Below are 27,124 nucleotides of genomic sequence, written 5' to 3'. Positions count from 1 at the left end.
TGGCGTGATGAATCATAAGGGGGTTCAAAAAATTGGGGGGGGGGGGATTTTTTTTTCTTTTTTTCTTTAAAATTTTCCATTTTAAATTGGTTATTTCTGATTTATATATAAAAGAAAATAATAATGATATGGTTTGAATAGGTAAATTAAAAAATTTTAAGTTCTTAGACCACATTCATTATGTGTCAGAAACCTATGCTGTGTCAAATATTTAAATACAATCCAAATTCAGTGCTGTATCAAGCTTGAATGTTGTGTCCATACTTGCCCCAACTGTTCAGGGTTGACCTCTGCGGTCGTATCAAGCTGCGCCCCAGCGGAGCATCTTATTGTGTTTTGGTTTTTTTTTCTAATACTATATGTAATAGTCAACTATATTTGGTGTATGGTAATATTTTACGATGTACATGTCAATCTGGCAGGTTTTATTTGACCTTGTCCTCATTTTCACGGTTCATTTGTTCAGTGTAAGGTTTTTGTGGTTTCACTTTTGGTCTGTTTTTCTTAAACTATAAGCAATAGGTCAACTATATTTGGTGTATGGTATGATGTGTATATGTCTGTCTGACAGGTATCATTGGACCTTGACCTCATATTCATGGTTCCTGTTTGAATGGTTTTACACTAGTAATTTTTGGGGCCCTTTATAGCTGGCTGTTCGTTGTGAGCCAAGGCTCTATGTTGAAGACCGTCCTTTGACCTATAATGGTTTACTTTTATAAATGCGACTTGGATGGAGAGTTGTCTCATTGGCACTCATACCACATCTTCTCCTCTAGCAGGAAATTCCGAATGTTAGTTCGGAAATATAAGTTCGGAGTATTAGGACTTTTCCGAGCTACGAAAAAATATTTTCATGCGAAACAAGAAGTTTTTTAAAAAATTTCCAAGCTGTTCTCCGCATTTATTCGGAATTCCAAACTTTTATTCAGAGATTTATTTAAAATTCCGCATTATATTCGTAGAATAATTCGGAGTTGTGAGAAAACTCCGAACTGACCTCAGAAAATAGGTCGGAGTTGTCCAAATACTCCGAATTGACCTCGGAAAATCTGTTGGAGTTGTCCAAATACTCCGAAGTAAGGTCGGAAAATTATTATTAGTTTGGAAATCCACTGAAACATTCGGAAGTATTCTCCAAATCATTCGGAAATATTCTCCAAATCATTCGGAAATATTCTCCAAATCATTCGGAAATATTCTCCAAATCATTCGGAAAATTTGCTGAAGCATTTGGAAAAACTTCCCCGAAACATTCGGAAAATTTCTCCGAATCATTCGGAAAATTTCTCCAAATCATTCGGAAAATTTCTCCGAATCATTCGGAAAATTTCTCCTAATCATTCGGAAAATTTCTCCTAATCATTAGAAAAATTCCTCCAAATCATTCGTAAAATTTCTCCGAATCATTCAGATATATTTTCCAAATCATTCGGAAATATTCTCCAAATCATTCGGAAAAACTTTTCCAACATTGTAGAGAATTTCTGAACCAATCCAAATTATTTGACAATTTTTCGGAATAATTGATAATTAGTTTGTTCGTTCTGTCATGATTTTTGAAGATATCAATATGAAATAAAATATATCTATCCCATAATTCAATATTATTGAGAAACAATTCTATGAAAAATAAAATTTATTAAACTTCAACATCTGATAACAATATCACATACAAGAAAAATAAATACAAGCAATTGTCACATAAGAAATTACTAAAAGGGAAGCTCTATTTTAACATACATTTGAAAATGACTTATACATGTCAAGTACTATGAATAAATATATATATATGTCTACAAAGTAATGCACTATTTGAAAAAGACAGTTTAATCATCAATCGCACTATTTGAAAAAGACAGTTTGATCATCAACCATGGAAACAAAATCATTTTTTTCCTTCCAAACTGGATTACTTGGCAATGCTGGCACTTGGTTTTAGGCATTCGGCTAGCTTGCCGTTGATATCCTTTTTGGACACATTGGGCCACTTCTTGAATATGATATCTGAAAAAATTAAAAATCAATATAAATCAAGTTTATAAGATGTTGTAACCATATAAAAAGCAATTTATGAATTCATTTCAAGAAAAAATCTGCATAGCTAATCATACTGCAAATATCAGAAATATTGCATATTGCCTTTTATTCTGTCTTGTACAATGTACTAGGATGAGAATTATTTATCATGTCTCCCTTGTCAATTGGTTTTAAATTGTTATATAACACTGCAGAATTTTTCACAGGATAATGCATTATCTGTGAAGAGGCCAGAAAGTTGAATAAGTTCAAGGTCCTTTTGTGTATTTTTAAAGTTTGTACAAAAAACATCAGAACACAATACAGTATAGCTGTAGAAAGCAGTTTTAATGTGTAGCACATAGATTTTAGTTACTTTGTTTAAAGACTTCACAGCAGTAATAATTTTATATAAATAAATTCTTGTTGATAAAAACTTCAATCATACCATAAATAACCTGAATTCGGTTAGGGTGTTGTAGGGCTGGTTTGGCCTCATACTTAGAATTAGCAGCAACACCAGATATACTTCTCCCCTGGCGCTCCTGGTCACTGTATAGCAGCCTCAGTAATACCTTTGCACATTTACTATAGTTTTTTAATTTCGAAACCTTGGCTTCTAAGATTTCCTGAAGTTAAAAAAAAATATTGTAGTCATAAGCTTATTAATACATAATCATGTTAAATCATAATTTAACTAATGAGATATAACTATCAACGACATAACATTGATTTATATATAAATGCTTTTTTGAAAATGACTTACTTAAAGTATAATACAATGAGAAACTATTACTAAATATATCAAAATGCATTTTGTTTCAAATGTATAGTTTCATTAGTATTAATATATGCTATTAAATCAGACACAAGCAATATTTTCATGTGGACTATTTTTTATGGATACATTAACATATCTCTTTTCTTATTTAATGTTAAGTTTGGTTGCTGTCGCATTGATTTCTACCAATATCTTTATAAACAAGAATGTGTCCATAGTACACAGATGCCCCACCTGCACTATCATTTCTATATTCAGTGAACCATGCAATTGGGTTTAAAACTCTAATTTGGCATTAAAATTAGAAAGATCATATCATAAGGAACATGTGTACTATGTTTCAAGTTTATTGAACTTCAACTTCATTAAAAACTTCAACCTGAAGCGGGACAGACAGACGAACAAACAGACTCACAGACCCAAAAACATGATGTCCCTAGGTGGGGCATAAAAAATATAATACCTGTGTGTAGTTGTTGTAAAAGGCAACTGTGGAAGAGGCTGCTGTATCCTATAAATTAAAATAAACTGTTAAAAAATCAGAAAGATTGCATTTTCAATTCAAGGAGTTCAAAAGTATGTTTCTTTCAAATTAGTACTGTTGTTTCTTTTGTTGTTGCTAAAAATAAGCATCACAAGTGATACCAGCAGCCTTCTTATTCCAAGCATTTTAGAGCCTTTTATAGCCATGATAGCTGACAAAAAGATATGGACTTTGCTCATTATTTAGGGCTGTACGGTGACCTATAGTTGTTAATTTCTGTGGCATTTGGTCTCTTGGATAGTCTCTTTTGGCAAACATACCAAATCCTCCTTTTTATATATAGCATTTGCACTTAATTATTTCAGTGTAAATAATGTTGTATTAAAAAAGAAATGATCATTTTCATTAATAATTTTTACCAGTTTCCATTATAATTATTCTTGATTTATAAGAAAATTTTAACATTTAAAAGATAGACAAATTTTTTCAAGGTTTTCAAAAATTGTAATTGATATGATACCTGAATAAATGATGAATTGGCAGATTCTATAGGTGTTGTATCATCTGGAATACTGATGTCAAGAGTTTCATCATGCGATGTGGCCAATGCAATACTGTTTGAAGATGTCTGCTGGTTTGAGATTGAAGATAATTGATGGTCAGTTGACTGAGTTGATGATAACCGAGTAGTTGATGACTGAGTAGTTGATGACTGAGTAGTTGATGACTGAGTAGTTGATGACTGAGTTGTTGATATCTGTTGGTTGTTGTTACTATTTTGTTGATAGCTACTGTCACCTCTATTGCTAGTACCAGGCTCATTGCATGAGGAATTATGCCAACCCTGAAATATAAAAGAAAAATATAAAATACAATTCATAACCATAATACTTGCAACTTGCTTATTTCAATAATCTTTACAACTCTGGCACATCTAACTAAAATAAATAATTATTTTAATAATCTGTACAACTCTGGCACATCTAACTAAAAAAAATAATAAAATAATGATATTCAATTATTTAACATGTATACAGTGATCCTGAAATAGCTTTTATCATCCATATTTAGATATTCAACCTAAAATTTGACTTGATCAATTAAATGACTTGTAGTATATTTTTCAATTAATTTGATTTGAGAGTCATTAGTGAGTCTTGTATAGACAAAACATGTGTCTGACATGCACAAAAATTATAAGCCTGGTACATTTTGATATCTCTATAAAGTTGCTGCAATGCTTTTTATGACACATTTTCAAGCTTTAGCTTTGAAAATACATAATTGAATATTTATGTTCCTATTAGACACACTAATTTTTTTTACAAATATTTGGTCTTTTTTTTTAACATGAAATCATTTGTCAAATATTCTAATAATGTTATTTTCACCAAGATGGGTACTATGGAGGAACTTTTTATTTCTATAAGTATAAATCTGAGGAAAAGAATTATTGGTATAAAGATACATAATAAAACTAACCTGATTCTTACTCCACATTATCTGCACATAATATTGGAGATTACTAAGTTGATGTTGTAAGCTCTGGTTGAGGTTTTGTGAAGACTGCAGTTGGCTCTTTGTTGAAAGGAGCTTGCTATTAAAGGACTGAAGCTGGTTTTGTAGACCACATATCTGGTTGGTGTTGGACTGTACCTGCTCCTGTAGAACTGTACAGTCAATACAAACGTCACGCTCCGGTGTTCCAGGCCTACAATCCGATACCAAAATATCCATCGACTCTCTTACAACTTGGCTGATTGGTAAGTACCTACAAAATTTTAAAATTGTTATGTTGGGACAAAAACATAGAGCAACAGCATTTTTTGCTGATTTGGATCTAAAATAAAATATTATTTAAATAGATAAAAACTTTTATAGATGTGTTATGTTACATATGTATATATATATATATATATATATATATATATTAAAATCAATTTATTGATTTTCATTGACATTCAATGATATCAAAGATCTGACAATGTCTTTATGGTTTTATAGTTGAGATGATGCATACTGTTTTTGTTTTAAGCATGCAGTTATTTTCAGTAAAGATCCTTAAGTGTAACCATACAGTAATTAATGTCTTCCTTTTAATTTTTTTTTATTTATTCAAATAAAATTCAGTTGATTTATGTCAGTGTGGAGTTACCCATACATACAAGAAATCAATTTATGTCCTACTGTTGTGGGTTGGACATATCTACAAATAATGTACTTACCTGTTTTCCTCAAGCTGCTGGTGAAGCTCTGTTACTTCAAGTTCTCTGGCAACTGTCTCAAGGTTTTTCTGAAAATTTAAGATATAGGTCAATGGTGTTTTTTGTTTATCTTTTTGTTGTACATAAGACAGTGTGTTTTCTTGTTTGAATTGTCTCTTTTGGTCCTTTCTAGCTTGAGGTTTGGTGTGAGCGAAGGCTCTGGATTAAAGGCTGCATTGAAAGCTATAATTCTTACTTTGATAACATAATACACATTGTTTCTTGGATGAATAGTTGTCTCATTGGCACTCATACCACATCTTCTTATTCATATTGTGTCTTGGATAGAGCATTGGCATTCATGGCACATTTTCTTATTTTTAAAAAGACTATAATCAATTATGCAATTCTAGCATCAAAATAGTGCCAGAATAGAAAAAAACAAGCATTCTGTGAGTATTGCATGGCAATACATAGTCCCCTACTGGTTAAAAATTCATTGTAATGGAGCAAATTAAACCTACCACGAAATTCTTCAAACAATTTACTAAAGAAAAGGAAAAAAATCCAACATGTCATTTATCTTAATACAGTGTCTTTTACAAATCTATTTATTTCCCTTTGAACAGAAATCTAGTAATTAATAAGTATTTCTAGGGAAAGGGCTTTAACTGAACAAGGAGAAAATCTTAAATCGTGAAAATCGAACTTGACCTGTAACTTGTCATAATAAAACATTACACCAAATATTAAATCAATATCTTCAAGCATGAAGAAAAAAAGTCTGGAAAACTGATTTGCCGGACTGACAGAGTGCAAACCTAAAGTCCCCTTCGACTTCGTCGGTAGGGGACTAAAAAGAAGATAAATTAATGAAACTTTCACATATGTCTTAACACCCAATTACTTGGGTAAGTTTGTTACTTGTGTTGTTTACAACAAAAATAATCATACCATAAGGAAAAAAATATTCTGTTGATTCAACATACATACGAAAAAACACATACCTGTACTGGTTTTGGTGCTGATTTTTCTTGTTGTGTCTTGCGCTTTTTTGCAGGAACTGCAGGTTTCTCAACTACAGAAGTTTTGGAAGATGTCTAAAAAAGATACAAAAAATAATGTTTTATATGATAATAACTTTTTGCTGCATTTGTTTGCACCTGTCCTATGTCAGGAATCTGATGTTCAGTAGTTTTTTGATGTGGTTCATAAGCGTTTCTCATTTCTATATTTAGATTAGACCGTTGGTTTAACACTAGTCATTTTTGGTGGTCCTTTATAGCTTGCTATTCGGTGTTAGCCAAGGCTCCTAGTTGTAGACCATGCTTTATCCTATTATTGGGTACTTTTAAAAATTGTGATTTGGATGGAGAGTTGTCTCAATGGCACTCATACCACATCTTCTTATATCTATGTCTCATTTACTTATATAGAATGCATTTTTTTTTATTTTGAGATTAGAAAATCGAATGGTCAATAATCCCCAAAAAATTTCTTTTAAATATTTGTACCTTTTGTTTATAATTCTGTTGGTCATGAAAGCTTGTGAGAGCTGTATATTAATAATTTTATTTGCATATGATGTTTATTTTAGTGCTTAATATTGTAACGGATGTAAATGATTATATTTAAAGTGAACCCTGAAAAAATTAAACTTGACACTTGACTTTCCATGCAATATTAAAGATAAAAACCTTGTCAGGGATCTTTTCTGTTCTTTTCTCTTTATCTTTTTTGACATACTTCTTGACAAGCTGATTGAACTGGTCACCTTTAAGACTGTCTTCTAGCTGTTTCTTCTCTTCTAAAGCTAAAATACATGTACCAGATATATAAAATACTATAAACAAGCTATTTTTTCAATTAAATTTTCCTCATTGGATAATTATTAGAATAGTCATTTTCATACTTTGACAAGAAAAGTTTAAAAATTTGCTTATTACAAAATATAAATTTAATATGATCAAAGCTAGAAAAGGGTATTCTGTATTTTGCACAATGTAATTAGTTCTCTTATTAAAAAAACCTGTCAAATGTACCAAGCATTCTGTTATAATAAATAATTATTTTTATTAGACTTGCCATTTAAAAAAAAATATTGTGATTTCATCATGTGGTCACAAAAGATTGAATAATAGATGTGTATTAAAGCATTTTTTGCAATGTGCATGTACATGTATTATCAAGATTATAAAAAAATGACGAGTCAGATATCCAAATTGCTTCTTCCTTTTTTTTAATGGCTGTCTTTTAGTTTCATATATATTTATAATTTGAAAATTCTCTGCTATTTAAACATGTTAAATGCTGATGTTGATTTAACAATTGTCTTTTATTTTAATCTAACCTGTCACTAAGATCTATTAATTTAATTTTAAGGAAACTGTTATAAGATACTAACATTTTAACATGTTTTACATTTTGGAAAAAAAAAAACACTATATATTACATTTGATCCAAACACTGTTGAAAATGGTCAGCCATTGTGATTTTTTTTTTATTATTATTGATCCATTTAATATTGGCCTTTTAACTGCCCAGTTGGAATATTTTTATATTTAGTTGAACTTGAACATGTTCTTTAATTGGTTAATGATTATAAATTTTTGTTAAAAGGATTTTTCAATTGATAATGATTTCTAACATAGGCAAAAATTCAAAATCTGAATTTGTGAATAACCACCTCAATGCAAATTTATTTAAAGAGTTATATAGTTAAAATATATTATAAAGTGTTTATATATATTGTAGTTAAGATACTGGCTTAGAAAGAGAAAAAACTATTTACATGCAATTTTTATGGAAAGCTGTGTGATTGTGTGTGTTTGTGTGTGTATTTGACTGAATGTATGTTGTGGAGAAGAGGTAATTGGCAAAAGTATAAAGATTATGGTACATCTATATTGTATATATGAATTAATTTGTGTGTTGAAAGGTTTCAATCAACATGGTAATTGTATAAACTGAATGATTTAATATGAAATTATTAAATTTTTTTCATTGAAATGTTTTATGTTTAATGTTTATTGAAAAATCGCAAGAAATACCAGGAGGACAATACGTTACACACATCTAATCATGAAAAAAAATCTTTTCATGGGATGTATGACTTTTAAAATTTTATCAAGAAATCCAAACCTTAAAACCATCTCTGACCTACAAAAATGACAAAGTCCAAACCTCCAAACCATCTCCGACCTACAAAAATGACAAAGTCCAAACCTCCAAACCATCTCCGACCTACAAATATGACAAAGTCCAAAGCTCCAGATCATCTCCGACCTACAAAAAATGACAAAGTCCCAAACTCCGAACAATCTCCAACCTATAAAAATGACTAAGTCAAAAACTCCGAATAATCTCTAAGATCTCCGACCTATAAAAACAACAAAGTCCAAAATTCCGAATAATCTCCGACCTATAAAAACAACAAAGTCCAAAATTCCGAACAATCTCCGACCTATAAAAACAACAAAGTCCAAAATTCCGAACAATCTCCGACATATAAAAATGGCAAAGTCAAAAGCTCCGAGCTTTTTCCGAGCCAAAAATTGACAAAGTACAAATTTCCGAACTTTTTCCAAGCTAAAAAAAAACTAAGTACAATTCTCCGAATTATGTAGCTCGGAACTCCGAGGTCATAGCTCGGAATTCCGACCTCAGCTTGGAATCTCCTGCTACGGGCAAGTTATATCTATTCATTGGTCAATATTAAGTTTTCCTGGTTAAATTTGATTCTTAGAAACTATAAGCAATAGGTCAACTATATTTGGTGTACAGAATGATTGTAAGATGTACATGTATTTCAGGTTTGGTTATTCTGACCTTGACCTCATTTTCTTGGATCATGTTAAGTTTATGTGATACTTGTAATAAAGCTTTATATTCAGGACTATTAACATAAAATCAATGGTCAGTAAAGCAGGCAAGACATTTCAGCGTGGCACTCCTTGTTTTTTTTCAGTCAAAACATGTCTATGTACCCTAGATATATCATTTTTAGTAGGTATTTCTTAGTTAAAAATGAAACCAGGTTTAACGCACCATTTTCTACAAAAGGAAATGCCTGACATACCAAATACCATGGACTTTTCATAAGTTGTTCCCTTTAAACAAACCTAAACACAAACAGTAACTTGTAAACTATGTAAAAGTTTCAAATTCAATGAACCATAATTAGGGGGTGGGGTTATATAATCTCCATGGAAATGAAACTTGCAAATGCCAATACATTTGCGTACTGAATATCATTGACAACATTAGTGGTTCATCTTAAACTGACCTAATCACAAACTAATATATGTAAACTAAGCAAAAGTTTCAAAGTCAATAAACCATGACTGAGGGGTAAGGACCAAATATTCTCCATGGAAATGAGATGTGCTAATGCTTATACAACTGCATACCAATTATCATTGACCTACCACCAACAGTTCCCCTTAAAATGACCTAATCACAAACTAATACATGAAAACTAAGCAAATGTTTCAAAGTCAATAGACCATGAATGAGGGGGCGGGGCCAAATAATCTCCATGGAAATGAGATATGCCAATGCTTATACAACTGCACATTGACCTACCACTAGTGGTTCCCCAAAAACTGACCTAATCACAAACTAATACATGTAAACTAAGCAAAGTTTCAAAGTCAATGGACCTTGACTGAGAGGGCGGGGCCAAATAATTTCCATGGTAATGAGATGTGCCAATGCTAATACAACTGCATACCAAATATCATTGACCTACCACTAGTGGTTCCCCATAAACTGACCTAATCACAAACTAATACATGTAAACTAAGCAAAGTTTCAAAGTCAATAGACCTTGACTGAGGAGGCGGGGCCAAATATTCTCCATGGTAATGGGATGTGCCAATGCTAATACAACTGCATACCAAATATCATTGACCTACCACTAGTGGTTCACCATGAACTAGACCTAATCACAAACTAATACAATGTGATGCCGCTGACGCCGGAAACAGCATACCTATGTCTCGCTTTTTGACTTCAGCAAGGCGAGACAATAAACTGCCTCTTTTGAAAGAGGATGTGTGAGATAGGGCAGAAATTTTGCCTTTCAACAGGCCACCAATAATTACAGACATCTTAAGCAGATATTGCAAGGATTCTTTAACGTGCAGTGTGTGTGGCAATCGCCTGGATGAGGCATTGGATTTAACGTTTCCCTCCTGATCGGATGTGGATGTGTATCTATACATCCAGCACAGCATATAAAGTCAAAGCGAGATTTAAATGAAATTTGAGGAAGGTGAAGAGTAGGCCACATTAGACTTTTGACTGAAAAATAATTGTTCAAAATATAGAACTCTTCAAAGGTTGGTACTTACACAATAGGACACTATAGAAGTTACTCAATACAGATGCCTGAAACAGGATTTCTTACTTGAAAGTGTTTTTTTTTGCCAATTATTCAGTATTGTATTCTTAGAAAAAAATTGCTGTATAATGGTATGGCAATGTCTGTGTTGTCATCCACAGACATCTGGGTTCTAGATAACAACTTGAGTATAAGTGAATGGATCTCTATGAAATTGTACCACAAAGTTCTATATCTCAAAAGGAAGGTTGGGATTGATTTTGAGGGTAATGGCCCAAACTGTTAAGGAATTTAAAGGTACAAAAAGGGGCAAAAAAAACAAGGATTCTCTTGTTTCCAGACAATAACTTGAGTATAAGTCTATGGATCTCTATGAATTTGTACCACAAGGTTCCATACCAAAACAGAAAAGTTTGGATTGATTTTGGGGATTGACTGTTTATGAATAAGGGGCCAAAAACAATACTTTTCTAATACTTTGTATACATTGCTTACTGTCAATTCAGAAATAATTGCGAAGTTTTTATTAATGCGAATAATGCAACTGATTGAGGATTGAAATAATAAGAACTCACATTCTTATATCTGATACAAAGATATGTATGCAGATTTTCCTGAAACCGCAATAATTAATATCACAATTTTGTCCATTTTAAAAAACTCGCAATAATAAATGCACGCAATAATTTCTGAATTTACAGTATTTCTTGGGTTTAATTCAAAGTCTTGAATTCTTGCGGTCTTTAATATGCTGAATCTAACCCTGTATTTAGATTTTGAATTATTGCTACCGTTTTCAATTTCATCTACATTAAGGTCCAAAGGGTCCAAAATTAAACTTTGTTCGATTTCATCAAAAATTGAATATGTGCAGTTCTCTGATATGCTGAATCTAACCATGTATTTAGATTTTGGGACCGCTATCAAATTGGTTCACACTGAGGTCCAAGGGGTCAACAAAAATTGAATTCTTTCGGTTCTTTGATATGCCGACTCTAAACCATGCATTTAGATTTTGAATATTGGACCATAATAAGTAAATGTCCAATTTCAAATTTTTAAGTTCTTAGATCACATTCATTGTGTGTCAGAAACCTATGCTGTGTCAAATATTTAATCATAATCCTAATTCAGAGCTGTATCAAACTTAAATGCTGTGTCCATACTTGCTCCAACTGTTCAGGTCATATCAAGCTGCGCCCTGTGGAACATTTTATTTTAAACTAAAGCCTACCCATATCAAACGCCGTCACCTTCAACGGACACACCATGTTCCATTGTGCCAACATGCAAAACTTTAATGACGTTTGTAAACTGATGAAAGTCTAATGGATGCTTTGTATACCAGTACACTAACAATTTTTATACAATTTTTTTTTTTTGTTTATTATAAAGCAAAATACAATGTACAATACTATCATGAATATATATATAATGAAAACATATTTATACTGTAAATTCAAAAAAAAAAAATTGCAAGCATTCATTGCTTGGGATTGTTAAACATTGGACAAAAAGGTTAAATTAATTATTGTCATTTAAGGACATGTTGCAAATAAATAATGCAGCTATCAAAATTTTAAATATAATTTTGTTTTTGCGAAATCTATCCTGGTGTAGCAATTTTCAGTAAAAAAAGGAATAAAAAATCTGTGAATTTCAGTTCTTGGAAAATAAATAACAGCATTAAAAAAAAAATTGTGAATTTACAGCAATTGGAAAAAAATAATAGCATTAAAAAATTAATCATTTGGCTTTGAGAATTATTATTTAAGAATTTTATTAAACAAAAACACAATATATATGTGGTTGGCATGATTATTGTCCACAGGATTGACCACACAAGGCAGCAGCAGGAATACACCTGTAAAAGAAATAAAATAATATTTCATTTGTTGACAATTCATAGTAATTAAGTAATGTTAAAATATATGAATTATGGAATGTTTAAGAGTGGCAATTTTTTTTTTAAATAGACAGATATTGTTTTATGCAAAAAATACTTGTTTTCTTCTATTCAAATTTATTGATTTACCAAAAAATATTGCAATAGAAATCGTGCAGCTAAATTTGTTATAAAATGGAAAGCCATCTTAATATACCAATTTTGATTTTCAAGGTGTTAAAATCACTATTACCGATATCGCATTAATCATTCATTGAGTGTCAGACAAGTGCAGAAGCTTTTAAACTGAAAATTTGCATATTTACATACATGATAAAATTATACAGGCTATTTTGATAAACTATCCTTGTTTGGTTCAAGTTTTATGACATTTACTTTGTTTTCTCCATATATTGACTGAAAAAATTAATTCTTTGGAAATTTGTATCGAAAGAAATAGAAAACTGAACAAGAAGCAAAGTTTAATATAATAAAGACATCTTATCTTTGTGACAGCACTTGCCATTTCATTGTAAATGAATGTGAGGGTATCTCCCCTTTTCAAGTAAACACAATTCTTTATTGTCATAAAAACAATGGTTCTCTTTATGATTCAGTACATGGTCATTAGGTAAAAGTTTAAAGATTGAATAAGAGAAAGTAGTTAAAAAGGACTATAAACCTTCTGAACTATAAAAACATCTGATTTACATCTATTAAGGTTACAGTAGAAAATATAAAGATGAAATATAATTGCAAACAATAAAGATTTATAGAAATTTAAACTGTCCATAGGATTACATCAATTAATTAAATTTGTGTGTGGCAAATAAATATAGTCTCACCTCGAAGCATATCCAATTGCTACCCCAGCCAGTACCCCTAAGGACAAGCTGTGATGCTAACCTGTAATACAAAGTTGAATCAGTTATTTAAACTCTTCCAAATAATCTACTGTGGATTCAATTTGATTTTCATGGGGATTGAGAGAAAAAATCAGATTTCTGTGGATTCATTAAATTTAACGGGGATTGAGGAGAAAATGGATTTCTGTGGATATTTGATTGAAAGTTGATTGATAGAAAATTGGTACTTCGTTGCATTTAAATTTGTGGTTCACTATTACTCACAAAATCCAGATGGTATTCAGTTTAAAACTTGACAAATAGAAAAAACGTCAAAAACAATTTCTCTTTCTAAGCTTGGCAGTATTTTTACCATTTTGGACAATTATGTACCCTATTTCCTCTGGAGCTGAATATCTCCATGTCATTCAATCTTTTCTGATACCTGAACCACTATTAAAGCGACATCAAACACTTTAAGATTAAAAAATGTTTGTATACCTACCAACATATTATATGTAGAAGTATCAGATGTCCAATTCTTACTCCCAACACCATGAAATCATTGTCATTACATCAGCCTAAAAACAAATAATAAAAAAAATACACTTATTTGAAATGTTCCTTTTACAGACCAATCCAAGCACGATAGATTTCTTTAACAAAACAGTATATTAATAACACATACTTGTTAAAGAAATCTATCGGTGCTGCAATTGATCTGTTATATTTTCACAGCTATTTGACATTATAGCTGTCAGAATATAACATTGTCAACCAATGAAAAGCCAAAGATGACCATGTTTTTTTTTAAGTAGTGACAATCTGCATTATCTACATCACAGCTATGTGTTATTTGAGTTATTCTAATTTAAAATTATTGACGGGCAGTATTTGTTATTTCTGTCATATTTGTTTATAGTAAATTGTTGTTATAAATTAGGCAATTAGTTTTCTCTATTGAATTGTTTCACATTTTTTCATGTCTGGCCTTTTACAGCAGACTATACAGTATGGGTTTTTCTCATTGTTGAAGCCATTTGGTTGCCTAGAATTTGCTACATCCACTTCATTTAAACTTGGATGGATAGCTGTCTCATTGGCAATCATACCACATCTCCTTATATTTATTTATAAAGGTTTATTGTAACCTGATTACATATTTTTTCAATCCTCAGGTCACATTATTTTCCCTATATTTTATTTTTTATAGTATAATGAACATATCATTTTTTTCAAAAAAAGGAATTATAAACCTACTTATATCTTAGCTGTAGTAAGCCACCAAGCCTTACTCCCAATACCATGAAACATGTCCCAGAAATAACCTAAAAGGAATTAAAATTTAACACATATATATTTTTCCAATTTAACTAAACTATCATCCTTAAACTTTATAAAAGTTTTTCTGTTTCTTAGTACCCAATAATATAGCATCAGTCCTGTCTGTGTAGGAATTTAAGAGCTGGGAAAAGGTTTGATTTTATTTCCAACTGCACAAAAATTATCTGAGTAATCTCCCATTGAATGAAACATTGTTTGTATGTTTGTTGTACTTGTCTCCCCTTAAAGATAATTTGATATTATAATTGTTTTCATATACCTCTTTAACTTATTATAAAATATATGAAAATGGTAAATGAACTGGATATTGATGTTATGAACGAGAAAGATAAAAATAATCATATTGTTTGTTGTCTAGACTGTACTTGAATGTACATGTTCATTTGTATAGAATCTAAAAAAAATTGTAGGGCTTACATAAACTTGCCTGATTTCGTTATGGTAAAATCTCCGACTTGGTTTGAAGATCTATTTAACCATCTCTTCCTTGGAGCTGCTATTGATTCCTTACTGCTTTTAAGTGTTTTTCAACATTGGTTTTTATGATATCAAAATCCACTGTCCATTTGAATAACTGAAATGTCTGCTTCAATCACAATATCTAATAATATAGTAGTTAGTCACAAAAATGTTTATTTCTTTTCTTACAATAATTTCTTTTTTCCGATAAAGATGATTTACTGGATTATTATAGCAATTATTAAGTACCAGATGTGCGTTAAAACATATAAAATATTTTGAAAATTTCCGAAAAGTTGGTTGTAACCCACAATTTCTTCCACCCTTTAATACTATTATCTATGTCTGCTTACAGTGATTTTTATCTCTATATAATATAGCAATAGACTAGTTAGCAGACATCTGATATATAAATACTTATACACATATGATAGACATAATCAATAAACATCGTTATTGCCTACACTGAAGGAACTTCCAGTAAAAGGAGTTAAATAAGGGTATTACCTCCCCTTGCCCTTAATTTCAGCCTGTTAGGACTCCACATCCATCACAACTGAAACACAGTACCTGTAGTGATAGGCTTTTGTATGATACATTTAGTCAGTAACATGTCGGTGATGGTATGAAATTAAAAATTAAAAATCATTAATTTTGTTGACCGTCTCTTTCTAAATGTATCTTTAATTTTCAAGACTAGACAAAAAAAATGCACAGCAAAATTAAATTGTTCAAAATAAATCATCAACCATTTCTTAAATTTTGAAGCCTAGTTAAATACAATACCTCTGCCTTTCAGTAGTACTAACATTGATTGATAAATACTGCACTTAGATATAATTTTGTGCTGCATACTCATGGTATAGCCATGAATAAATTGTGTCTTCTACAAATATAGAGATAAAGTGTCAATAAAATTGAAATTAGAGTCATATCAAAAATCCACATTACAAAATAGTTTGCAATAATATTAAAAAGACAAATTGGTTTGGATTCCAAGGAGGAATTATTTATGCTCTGAGAATAATATGCTTTCTTTAAAAGATCAAAGTACAAAATGTATTCAAAACTAACAAATTTCTTATTCTAAAATTCAACAAACTTAAAATGGTTCCTATGGTAATTAAACACATTTCCTGATTGTTGTGGTTCACTTATTTGCATGATGAGCAAGTTATCTCCCTTACCACATAGTGATTAACAGCAGTCTAAGTTACTTCAAAAAATAAACAAATAAATGGAGAATGTGTCCATGGGACAAAGATGATGCCCCCACTTGCATACAACTTTATAAAGGGACATAACTGAAGAACTGTAAAAGTGATGCCAACTGAAATCAAACTTGATCTGTTTTTTGTGGTAATAAGCATTGTGTATAAGTTTCATAACATTTGGATGAGGCAAACTAAAGTTGGAGAACTGAAACCAAATTGGGACGTACAAACGGATGTACAAGGGTAAACATATATGCCCCCTTCCGCTACAGCAGGGGAATAAAAATTATTTCTTTAAAAATGTATAAAATTTTCCAGATTTAAAATAAAGTTTGATAGCAAAAACAATACTGTGGATTCACTTTTTTTTAAGTGTACTTAGTTTTACATATTTTGTGGATATAGATGAAACTATGAAACAAAATAAAATTTGCCTTTTTGATTTGTTTTTTGTATGCAGAATTTGTCAAAATTACGAAATATGAAATCAAGTATCTAGGAAAACTGGTTTGATTGACTTATTATCTCTGATCATGATTATCTCCCTTGCAAATTATTCAAAATCTGAAATCAACATTTTCATGTAGATCTTACAAAATTATGTTTCAGGGCTATTGTTATGATCAAGATAGTGCAATTGGGACAAGCGGTTAACATTTTGTAATGCACGCCTAAATCATGCAAGTTGGTACCAATGAGAATGGAAATATCTAAAGTGGTTTTGAACTTCATATATTACAGCAAAATATAATGTGAAAATAAACACACGGAATAAAATTGAAACCTTGAAACAAGGAATTATTTGAATCTGGAATAATTTTGAATTCTGGAAAATTGATAAGAAAAGTATGATGAAAACTATCACAATTTAGGCGGGTTAGCCATGCATGCAAGGCTAAGGGGGGTTAGTTAGTTCATACTGAAATATCAGTGAAAGTAAAATTTACCATACACGCATGGCTAACCTATTTATTTAGGTTAGTTTTCATCATACATTTCTTATCAATTTTCAAAATTATTCCAGATTCAAATAATTCCTTGTTTTGATGACTTACCTCCTGTGAACTAGTTTTTAGTATAACCCTACAATCCCCCTCCCCCAATAAAAAGAAAAAAAGAAATAAGTTTACTTTAAACTTTGGATTTGTAGTTAATTTAAGAGTAGAATCTATTACAACTTCTATAGTAAAAATAATTTTAAAAAACATCAAACAGGTTTAACATTAAACATGAATTTCCTTAAAAATAATCAATTTCAAATATGACAAAAGAGGATTAGTGACATTGCCTAAAAAATTTTAAACAAATAACAAAATAGATTTCCAGTATGAAAATTTATGCATCAAATTTAAACCTTTAACTTGGCAATTGCAGAAAATATTGAAAACAAAGTGAAACTTTAAATTTCAAGCCTCACTTTTAAAATAAAAAAAATAACTGTTTAAAGTGGAGAAATGTCATCTCAGATTTGATTCGAAGGAACAATCTATATTTCTTCAAGTTTTGAATTTTAAACCTGGGGGATTTTTTAAGAATGGTTATGTAACATTTTCAACATTCACAATGTTAAATGGTTTAAGGAACTATTCACAATGAGAATCATACACAAGTTTAATTTCAAAATAATACCTGAATAAATGTTCCATCTAATGTATGGAGAAAATATAGATGGCAGCCTAGTATTGAAGGTAAAAGTTGAAATTTAACCCAAGGTTTGAGATAACTCATGTGTGAATTATAAAGATTACTGGAAGATGATAGTTTCAGATGACTGAAAGTATTGGAAATTTTAGATCTATTCCGTTGAAGCAATAGAAAATATGTGAAGTACCCAGATAATTCACATAAGACTTATGTAAACTTATTAAATATTATTTTTACTGCAGGTCTTCTTCCTTCGTGGCCATTTTGGCTTTTCAGAACCAAATAAAAAGCCGATGTAAATATATACTTTTTGGATTTTTTCAACTTGTGTTTAAATTCAATTTAATATACCGTACAGAATTAACTTTTACTTAGAAGGCTTAAATTTAATGTAATATTCAGAGTGCGTTTGTTTTTTTCCTTCTTTTTCGATTACGATGCATCATAATGTGTCAAATACAACTAGATTTTGATATAAAATGTTTTGCAACTTCATTTTGAAAATTATAAACAAAATTAAAAGCTTAATGCTCTAATATTGTTTTTTTTTTTCGATCTCAATAACAACCAAATATCAAATGTATATCATTTCAGAATAACATTAAAAGATCCCTTTGAATAACAAACACCATATCCTGAATACATAGAAACCACTGAACCATCCATAGAACAAAAGCAACAAACAGACAATAAAACCTGACCAATCAGAACTAGCTCAAAAGAACAACTATGTTAAATGTTAGTAAAGACGCAGCACAAGAAGCGCAATGTATTTCTGAAATGATCATTTGATATTTGTTCAGTCTATAGCAAACTTTTTTCAGATACAAATTAATGTTCTGTTACAAAATCCTACTTTAAACCATTAGTTTAAATCAATTTCAATTCAAGATTTATGTTGTTCTACAATTTGACAATCATGATGCATTGAATATTAAAAAAAAACAGAAAAAGAATAGCAAAATTTTTTCCTTATGTAAATTTAAAATTTGACAAAAAAATATTGCATGTTGTTTATTTGCAAACCCATTTTCACATAAATAAGAACTGATAGCGTTAACCAAACATATCACATACATTGCCTATATTTCTTCAAGTCTTTCACTTTCTGCTGGTTCTTCTGCCATCCTTGGTATAATTGGAAATAAAAGAAAGTCATTATTATTCAGAATCTACACAAGTAGCAACATTTTTATACACAATTTTTTGTAAAACATTTTCAATTTGTTGAAGGTCTTGTCTGTCAACTTGATTAAGAAGAACAGCAATAAACATAAAAGGATTTCTTTGTTGTATACCGAGTATATTTGACATTTTCCCTCTCTTTTTTTTTCTATTTCTCTGCTTCTTCAACAGGGACGTCAGAAAGAAACAATCAATGAAACAATCTACTTCAATGGGCAATACCCATCCTCACACTTCTACCAGTGAGCGTATCTTTAGTTTGGCTGCATCGTCTTTCCATGTGGACTGTTTCCAAAAAATAAAACCAGATAATCTCCAGAAAACTTCAGCATGATATCTCAACGTCCCCTTCTACAGGCATAGGCAGGAAGCCTGTAGCAGTCGTAGGTCGCTTGCGAACATCTTTTTGCCACCCGTCCTCGCGAGTCAGCGACGGAGGCCATCTCAACATCGATGACTGTCGTCCCGTTTGGAGGTAACCAGCTACATTAAAGGAAACACCACAAACAGCAAAATTACTTAATATTACTTACATTGCCTACATTTCTTCCAGTCCTTCAATTTCTGCTGGTTCTTCGGCCATCCTTGGTATAATTGGAAATAAAAGAAAGTCATTATTATTCAGAATCTACACAAATAGCAACATTTTTATACACAATGTTTTGTAAAACATTTTCAAATTGTTGAAGGTCTTGTCTGTCAACTTGATTATGAAGAACAGCAATAAACATAAAAGGATTTCTTTGTTGTATACCGAGTATATTTGACATTTTCCCTCTCTTTTTTTTTCTATTTTTCTGCTTCTTCAACAGGGACGTCAGAAAGAAACAATCAATGAAACAATCTACTTCAACGGGCAATACCCATCCTCACACTTCTACCAGTGAGCGTATCTTTAGTTTGGCTGCATCGTCTTTCCATGTGGACTGTTTCCAAAAAACAAAACCAGATAATCTCCAGAAAACTTCAGCATGATATCTCAACGTCCCCTTCTACAGGCATAGGCAGGAAGCCTGTAGCAGTCGTAGGTCGCTTGCGAACATCTTTTTGCCGCCTGTCCTCGCGAGTCAGCGACGGAGGCCATCTCAACATCGATGACTGTCGTCCCGTTTGGAGGTAACCAGCTACATTAAAGGAAACACCACAAACAGCAAAATTACTTAATATTACTTACATTGCCTACATTTCTTCCAGTCCTTCAATTTCTGCTGGTTCTTCGGCCATCCTTGGTATAATTGGAAATAAAAGAAAGTCATTATTATTCAGAATCTACACAAATAGCAACATTTTTATACACAATTTTTTGTAAAACATTTTCAAATTGTTGAAGGTCTTGTCTGTCAACTTGATTATGAAGAACAGCAATAAACATAAAAGGATTTCTTTGTTGTATACCGAGTATATTTGACATTTTCCCTCTCTTTTTTTTTCTATTTTTCTGCTTCTTCAACAGGGACGTCAGAAAGAAACAATCAATGAAACAATCTACTTCAACGGGCAATACCCATCCTCACACTTCTACCAGTGAGCGTATCTTTAGTTTGGCTGCATCGTCTTTCCATGTGGACTGTTTCCAAAAAACAAAACCAGATAATCTCCAGAAAACTTCAGCATGATATCTCAACGTCCCCTTCTACAGGCATAGGCAGGAAGCCTGTAGCAGTCGTAGGTCGCTTGCGAACATCTTTTTGCCGCCCGTCCTCGCGAGTCAGCGACGGAGGCCATCTCAACATCGATGACTGTCGTCCCGTTTGGAGGTAACCAGCTACATTAAAGGAAACACCACAAACAGCAAAATTACTTAATATTACTTACATTGCCTACATTTCTTCCAGTCCTTCAATTTCTGCTGGTTCTTCGGCCATCCTTGGTATAATTGGAAATAAAAGAAAGTCATTATTATTCAGAATCTACACAAATAGCAACATTTTTATACACAATTTTTTGTAAAACATTTTCAAATTGTTGAAGGTCTTGTCTGTCAACTTGATTATGAAGAACAGCAATAAACATAAAAGGATTTCTTTGTTGTATACCGAGTATATTTGACATTTTCCCTCTCTTTTTTTTTCTATTTTTCTGCTTCTTCAACAGGGACGTCAGAAAGAAACAATCAATGAAACAATCTACTTCAACGGGCAATACCCATCCTCACACTTCTACCAGTGAGCGTATCTTTAGTTTGGCTGCATCGTCTTTCCATGTGGACTGTTTCCAAAAAACAAAACCAGATAATCTCCAGAAAACTTCAGCATGATATCTCAACGTCCCCTTCTACAGGCATAGGCAGGAAGCCTGTAGCAGTCGTAGGTCGCTTGCGAACATCTTTTTGCCGCCTGTCCTCGCGAGTCAGCGACGGAGGCCATCTCAACATCGATGACTGTCGTCCCGTTTGGAGGTAACCAGCTACATTAAAGGAAACACCACAAACAGCAAAATTACTTAATATTACTTACATTGCCTACATTTCTTCCAGTCCTTCAATTTCTGCTGGTTCTTCGGCTATCCTTGGTATAATTGGAAATAAAAGAAAGTCATTATTATTCAGAATCTACACAAATAGCAACATTTTTATACACAATTTTTTGTAAAACATTTTCAAATTGTTGAAGGTCTTGTCTGTCAACTTGATTATGAAGAACAGCAATAAACATAAAAGGATTTCTTTGTTGTATACCGAGTATATTTGACATTTTCCCTCTCTTTTTTTTTCTATTTTTCTGCTTCTTCAACAGGGACGTCAGAAAGAAACAATCAATGAAACAATCTACTTCAACGGGCAATACCCATCCTCACACTTCTACCAGTGAGCGTATCTTTAGTTTGGCTGCATCGTCTTTCCATGTGGACTGTTTCCAAAAAACAAAACCAGATAATCTCCAGAAAACTTCAGCATGATATCTCAACGTCCCCTTCTACAGGCATAGGCAGGAAGCCTGTAGCAGTCGTAGGTCGCTTGCGAACATCTTTTTGCCGCCCGTCCTCGCGAGTCAGCGACGGAGGCCATCTCAACATCGATGACTGTCGTCCCGTTTGGAGGTAACCAGCTACATTAAAGGAAACACCACAAACAGCAAAATTACTTAATATTACTTACATTGCCTACATTTCTTCCAGTCCTTCAATTTCTGCTGGTTCTTCGGCCATCCTTGGTATAATTGGAAATAAAAGAAAGTCATTATTATTCAGAATCTACACAAATAGCAACATTTTTATACACAATTTTTTGTAAAACATTTTCAAATTGTTGAAGGTCTTGTCTGTCAACTTGATTATGAAGAACAGCAATAAACATAAAAGGATTTCTTTGTTGTATACCGAGTATATTTGACATTTTCCCTCTCTTTTTTTTTTCTATTTTTCTGCTTCTTCAACAGGGACGTCAGAAAGAAACAATCAATGAAACAATCTACTTCAACGGGCAATACCCATCCTCACACTTCTACCAGTGAGCGTATCTTTAGTTTGGCTGCATCGTCTTTCCATGTGGACTGTTTCCAAAAAACAAAACCAGATAATCTCCAGAAAACTTCAGCATGATATCTCAACGTCCCCTTCTACAGGCATAGGCAGGAAGCCTGTAGCAGTCGTAGGTCGCTTGCGAACATCTTTTTGCCGCCCGTCCTCGCGAGTCAGCGACGGAGGCCATCTCAACATCGATGACTGTCGTCCCGTTTGGAGGTAACCAGCTACATTAAAGGAAACACCACAAACAGCAAAATTACTTAATATTACTTACATTGCCTACATTTCTTCCAGTCCTTCAATTTCTGCTGGTTCTTCGGCCATCCTTGGTATAATTGGAAATAAAAGAAAGTCATTATTATTCAGAATCTACACAAATAGCAACATTTTTATACACAATTTTTTGTAAAACATTTTCAAATTGTTGAAGGTCTTGTCTGTCAACTTGATTATGAAGAACAGCAATAAACATAAAAGGATTTCTTTGTTGTATACCGAGTATATTTGACATTTTCCCTCTCTTTTTTTTTTCTATTTTTCTGCTTCTTCAACAGGGACGTCAGAAAGAAACAATCAATGAAACAATCTACTTCAACGGGCAATACCCATCCTCACACTTCTACCAGTGAGCGTATCTTTAGTTTGGCTGCATCGTCTTTCCATGTGGACTGTTTCCAAAAAACAAAACCAGATAATCTCCAGAAAACTTCAGCATGATATCTCAACGTCCCCTTCTACAGGCATAGGCAGGAAGCCTGTAGCAGTCGTAGGTCGCTTGCGAACATCTTTTTGCCGCCCGTCCTCGCGAGTCAGCGACGGAGGCCATCTCAACATCGATGACTGTCGTCCCGTTTGGAGGTAACCAGCTACATTAAAGGAAACACCACAAACAGCAAAATTACTTAATATTACTTACATTGCCTACATTTCTTCCAGTCCTTCAATTTCTGCTGGTTCTTCGGCCATCCTTGGTATAATTGGAAATAAAAGAAAGTCATTATTATTCAGAATCTACACAAATAGCAACATTTTTATACACAATTTTTTGTAAAACATTTTCAAATTGTTGAAGGTCTTGTCTGTCAACTTGATTATGAAGAACAGCAATAAACATAAAAGGATTTCTTTGTTGTATACCGAGTATATTTGACATTTTCCCTCTCTTTTTTTTTCTATTTTTCTGCTTCTTCAACAGGGACGTCAGAAAGAAACAATCAATGAAACAATCTACTTCAACGGGCAATACCCATCCTCACACTTCTACCAGTGAGCGTATCTTTAGTTTGGCTGCATCGTCTTTCCATGTGGACTGTTTCCAAAAAACAAAACCAGATAATCTCCAGAAAACTTCAGCATGATATCTCAACGTCCCCTTCTACAGGCATAGGCAGGAAGCCTGTAGCAGTCGTAGGTCGCTTGCGAACATCTTTTTGCCGCCCGTCCTCGCGAGTCAGCGACGGAGGCCATCTCAACATCGATGACTGTCGTCCCGTTTGGAGGTAACCAGCTACATTAAAGGAAACACCACAAACAGCAAAATTACTTAATATTACTTACATTACCTACATTTCTTCCAGTCCTTCAATTTCTGCTGGTTCTTCGGCCATCCTTGGTATAATTGGAAATAAAAGAAAGTCATTATTATTCAGAATCTACACAAATAGCAACATTTTTATACACAATTTTTTGTAAAACATTTTCAAATTGTTGAAGGTCTTGTCTGTCAACTTGATTATGAAGAACAGCAATAAACATAAAAGGATTTCTTTGTTGTATACCGAGTATATTTGACATTTTCCCTCTCTTTTTTTTTTCTATTTTTCTGCTTCTTCAACAGGGACGTCAGAAAGAAACAATCAATGAAACAATCTACTTCAACGGGCAATACCCATCCTCACACTTCTACCAGTGAGCGTATCTTTAGTTTGGCTGCATCGTCTTTCCATGTGGACTGTTTCCAAAAAACAAAACCAGATAATCTCCAGAAAACTTCAGCATGATATCTCAACGTCCCCTTCTACAGGCATAGGCAGGAAGCCTGTAGCAGTCGTAGGTCGCTTGCGAACATCTTTTTGCCGCCCGTCCTCGCGAGTCAGCGACGGAGGCCATCTCAACATCGATGACTGTCGTCCCGTTTGGAGGTAACCAGCTACATTAAAGGAAACACCACAAACAGCAAAATTACTTAATATTACTTACATTGCCTACATTTCTTCCAGTCCTTCAATTTCTGCTGGTTCTTCGGCCATCCTTGGTATAATTGGAAATAAAAGAAAGTCATTATTATTCAGAATCTACACAAATAGCAACATTTTTATACACAATTTTTTGTAAAACATTTTCAAATTGTTGAAGGTCTTGTCTGTCAACTTGATTATGAAGAACAGCAATAAACATAAAAGGATTTCTTTGTTGTATACCGAGTATATTTGACATTTTCCCTCTCTTTTTTTTTTCTATTTTTCTGCTTCTTCAACAGGGACGTCAGAAAGAAACAATCAATGAAACAATCTACTTCAACGGGCAATACCCATCCTCACACTTCTACCAGTGAGCGTATCTTTAGTTTGGCTGCATCGTCTTTCCATGTGGACTGTTTCCAAAAAACAAAACCAGATAATCTCCAGAAAACTTCAGCATGATATCTCAACGTCCCCTTCTACAGGCATAGGCAGGAAGCCTGTAGCAGTCGTAGGTCGCTTGCGAACATCTTTTTGCCGCCCGTCCTCGCGAGTCAGCGACGGAGGCCATCTCAACATCGATGACTGTCGTCCCGTTTGGAGGTAACCAGCTACATTAAAGGAAACACCACAAACAGCAAAATTACTTAATATTACTTACATTGCCTACATTTCTTCCAGTCCTTCAATTTCTGCTGGTTCTTCGGCCATCCTTGGTATAATTGGAAATAAAAGAAAGTCATTATTATTCAGAATCTACACAAATAGCAACATTTTTATACACAATTTTTTGTAAAACATTTTCAAATTGTTGAAGGTCTTGTCTGTCAACTTGATTATGAAGAACAGCAATAAACATAAAAGGATTTCTTTGTTGTATACCGAGTATATTTGACATTTTCCCTCTCTTTTTTTTTTCTATTTTTCTGCTTCTTCAACAGGGACGTCAGAAAGAAACAATCAATGAAACAATCTACTTCAACGGGCAATACCCATCCTCACACTTCTACCAGTGAGCGTATCTTTAGTTTGGCTGCATCGTCTTTCCATGTGGACTGTTTCCAAAAAACAAAACCAGATAATCTCCAGAAAACTTCAGCATGATATCTCAACGTCCCCTTCTACAGGCATAGGCAGGAAGCCTGTAGCAGTCGTAGGTCGCTTGCGAACATCTTTTTGCCGCCCGTCCTCGCGAGTCAGCGACGGAGGCCATCTCAACATCGATGACTGTCGTCCCGTTTGGAGGTAACCAGCTACATTAAAGGAAACACCACAAACAGCAAAATTACTTAATATTACTTACATTGCCTACATTTCTTCCAGTCCTTCAATTTCTGCTGGTTCTTCGGCCATCCTTGGTATAATTGGAAATAAAAGAAAGTCATTATTATTCAGAATCTACACAAATAGCAACATTTTTATACACAATTTTTTGTAAAACATTTTCAAATTGTTGAAGGTCTTGTCTGTCAACTTGATTATGAAGAACAGCAATAAACATAAAAGGATTTCTTTGTTGTATACCGAGTATATTTGACATTTTCCCTCTCTTTTTTTTTCTATTTTTCTGCTTCTTCAACAGGGACGTCAGAAAGAAACAATCAATGAAACAATCTACTTCAACGGGCAATACCCATCCTCACACTTCTACCAGTGAGCGTATCTTTAGTTTGGCTGCATCGTCTTTCCATGTGGACTGTTTCCAAAAAACAAAACCAGATAATCTCCAGAAAACTTCAGCATGATATCTCAACGTCCCCTTCTACAGGCATAGGCAGGAAGCCTGTAGCAGTCGTAGGTCGCTTGCGAACATCTTTTTGCCGCCCGTCCTCGCGAGTCAGCGACGGAGGCCATCTCAACATCGATGACTGTCGTCCCGTTTGGAGGTAACCAGCTACATTAAAGGAAACACCACAAACAGCAAAATTACTTAATATTACTTACATTGCCTACATTTCTTCCAGTCCTTCAATTTCTGCTGGTTCTTCGGCCATCCTTGGTATAATTGGAAATAAAAGAAAGTCATTATTATTCAGAATCTACACAAATAGCAACATTTTTATACACAATT

General features: G+C 32.9%; 1 protein-coding gene and 1 long non-coding RNA gene across 2 annotated transcripts; both read right to left on the bottom strand.

Annotated features, from left to right (window-relative positions):
* Window positions 1-2,104: 2,104 nt before the first annotated feature.
* Window positions 2,105-7,537, bottom strand: LOC127733501 (uncharacterized). The gene is made up of 9 exons (XM_052242854.1): window positions 7,531-7,537; window positions 7,186-7,301; window positions 6,496-6,588; window positions 5,510-5,577; window positions 4,767-5,055; window positions 3,805-4,128; window positions 3,264-3,311; window positions 2,478-2,648; window positions 2,105-2,113 (listed from the first exon to the last, which is right to left on the bottom strand). Exons 1-9 carry the CDS (start codon window positions 7,535-7,537, stop codon window positions 2,105-2,107), a joined length of 1,125 nt encoding a protein of 374 aa, XP_052098814.1.
* A 5,115-nt stretch (window positions 7,538-12,652) lies between these two features.
* LOC127734738 (uncharacterized) lies at window positions 12,653-14,886 on the bottom strand. The gene is made up of 4 exons (XR_007997733.1): window positions 14,823-14,886; window positions 14,068-14,143; window positions 13,563-13,623; window positions 12,653-12,696 (listed from the first exon to the last, which is right to left on the bottom strand). It is a non-coding gene; the product is annotated as an uncharacterized LOC127734738 (long non-coding RNA).
* Window positions 14,887-27,124: the final 12,238 nt, after the last annotated feature.

Source organism: Mytilus californianus, unplaced genomic scaffold (assembly GCF_021869535.1).
Source record: "Mytilus californianus isolate M0D057914Y unplaced genomic scaffold, xbMytCali1.0.p SCAF_3, whole genome shotgun sequence".
Taxonomy (NCBI): domain Eukaryota; kingdom Metazoa; phylum Mollusca; class Bivalvia; order Mytilida; family Mytilidae; genus Mytilus; species Mytilus californianus.
The sequence above is the reverse complement of the archived record's forward strand: the minus strand, read 5'-3'. Positions and strand labels throughout refer to the sequence as shown.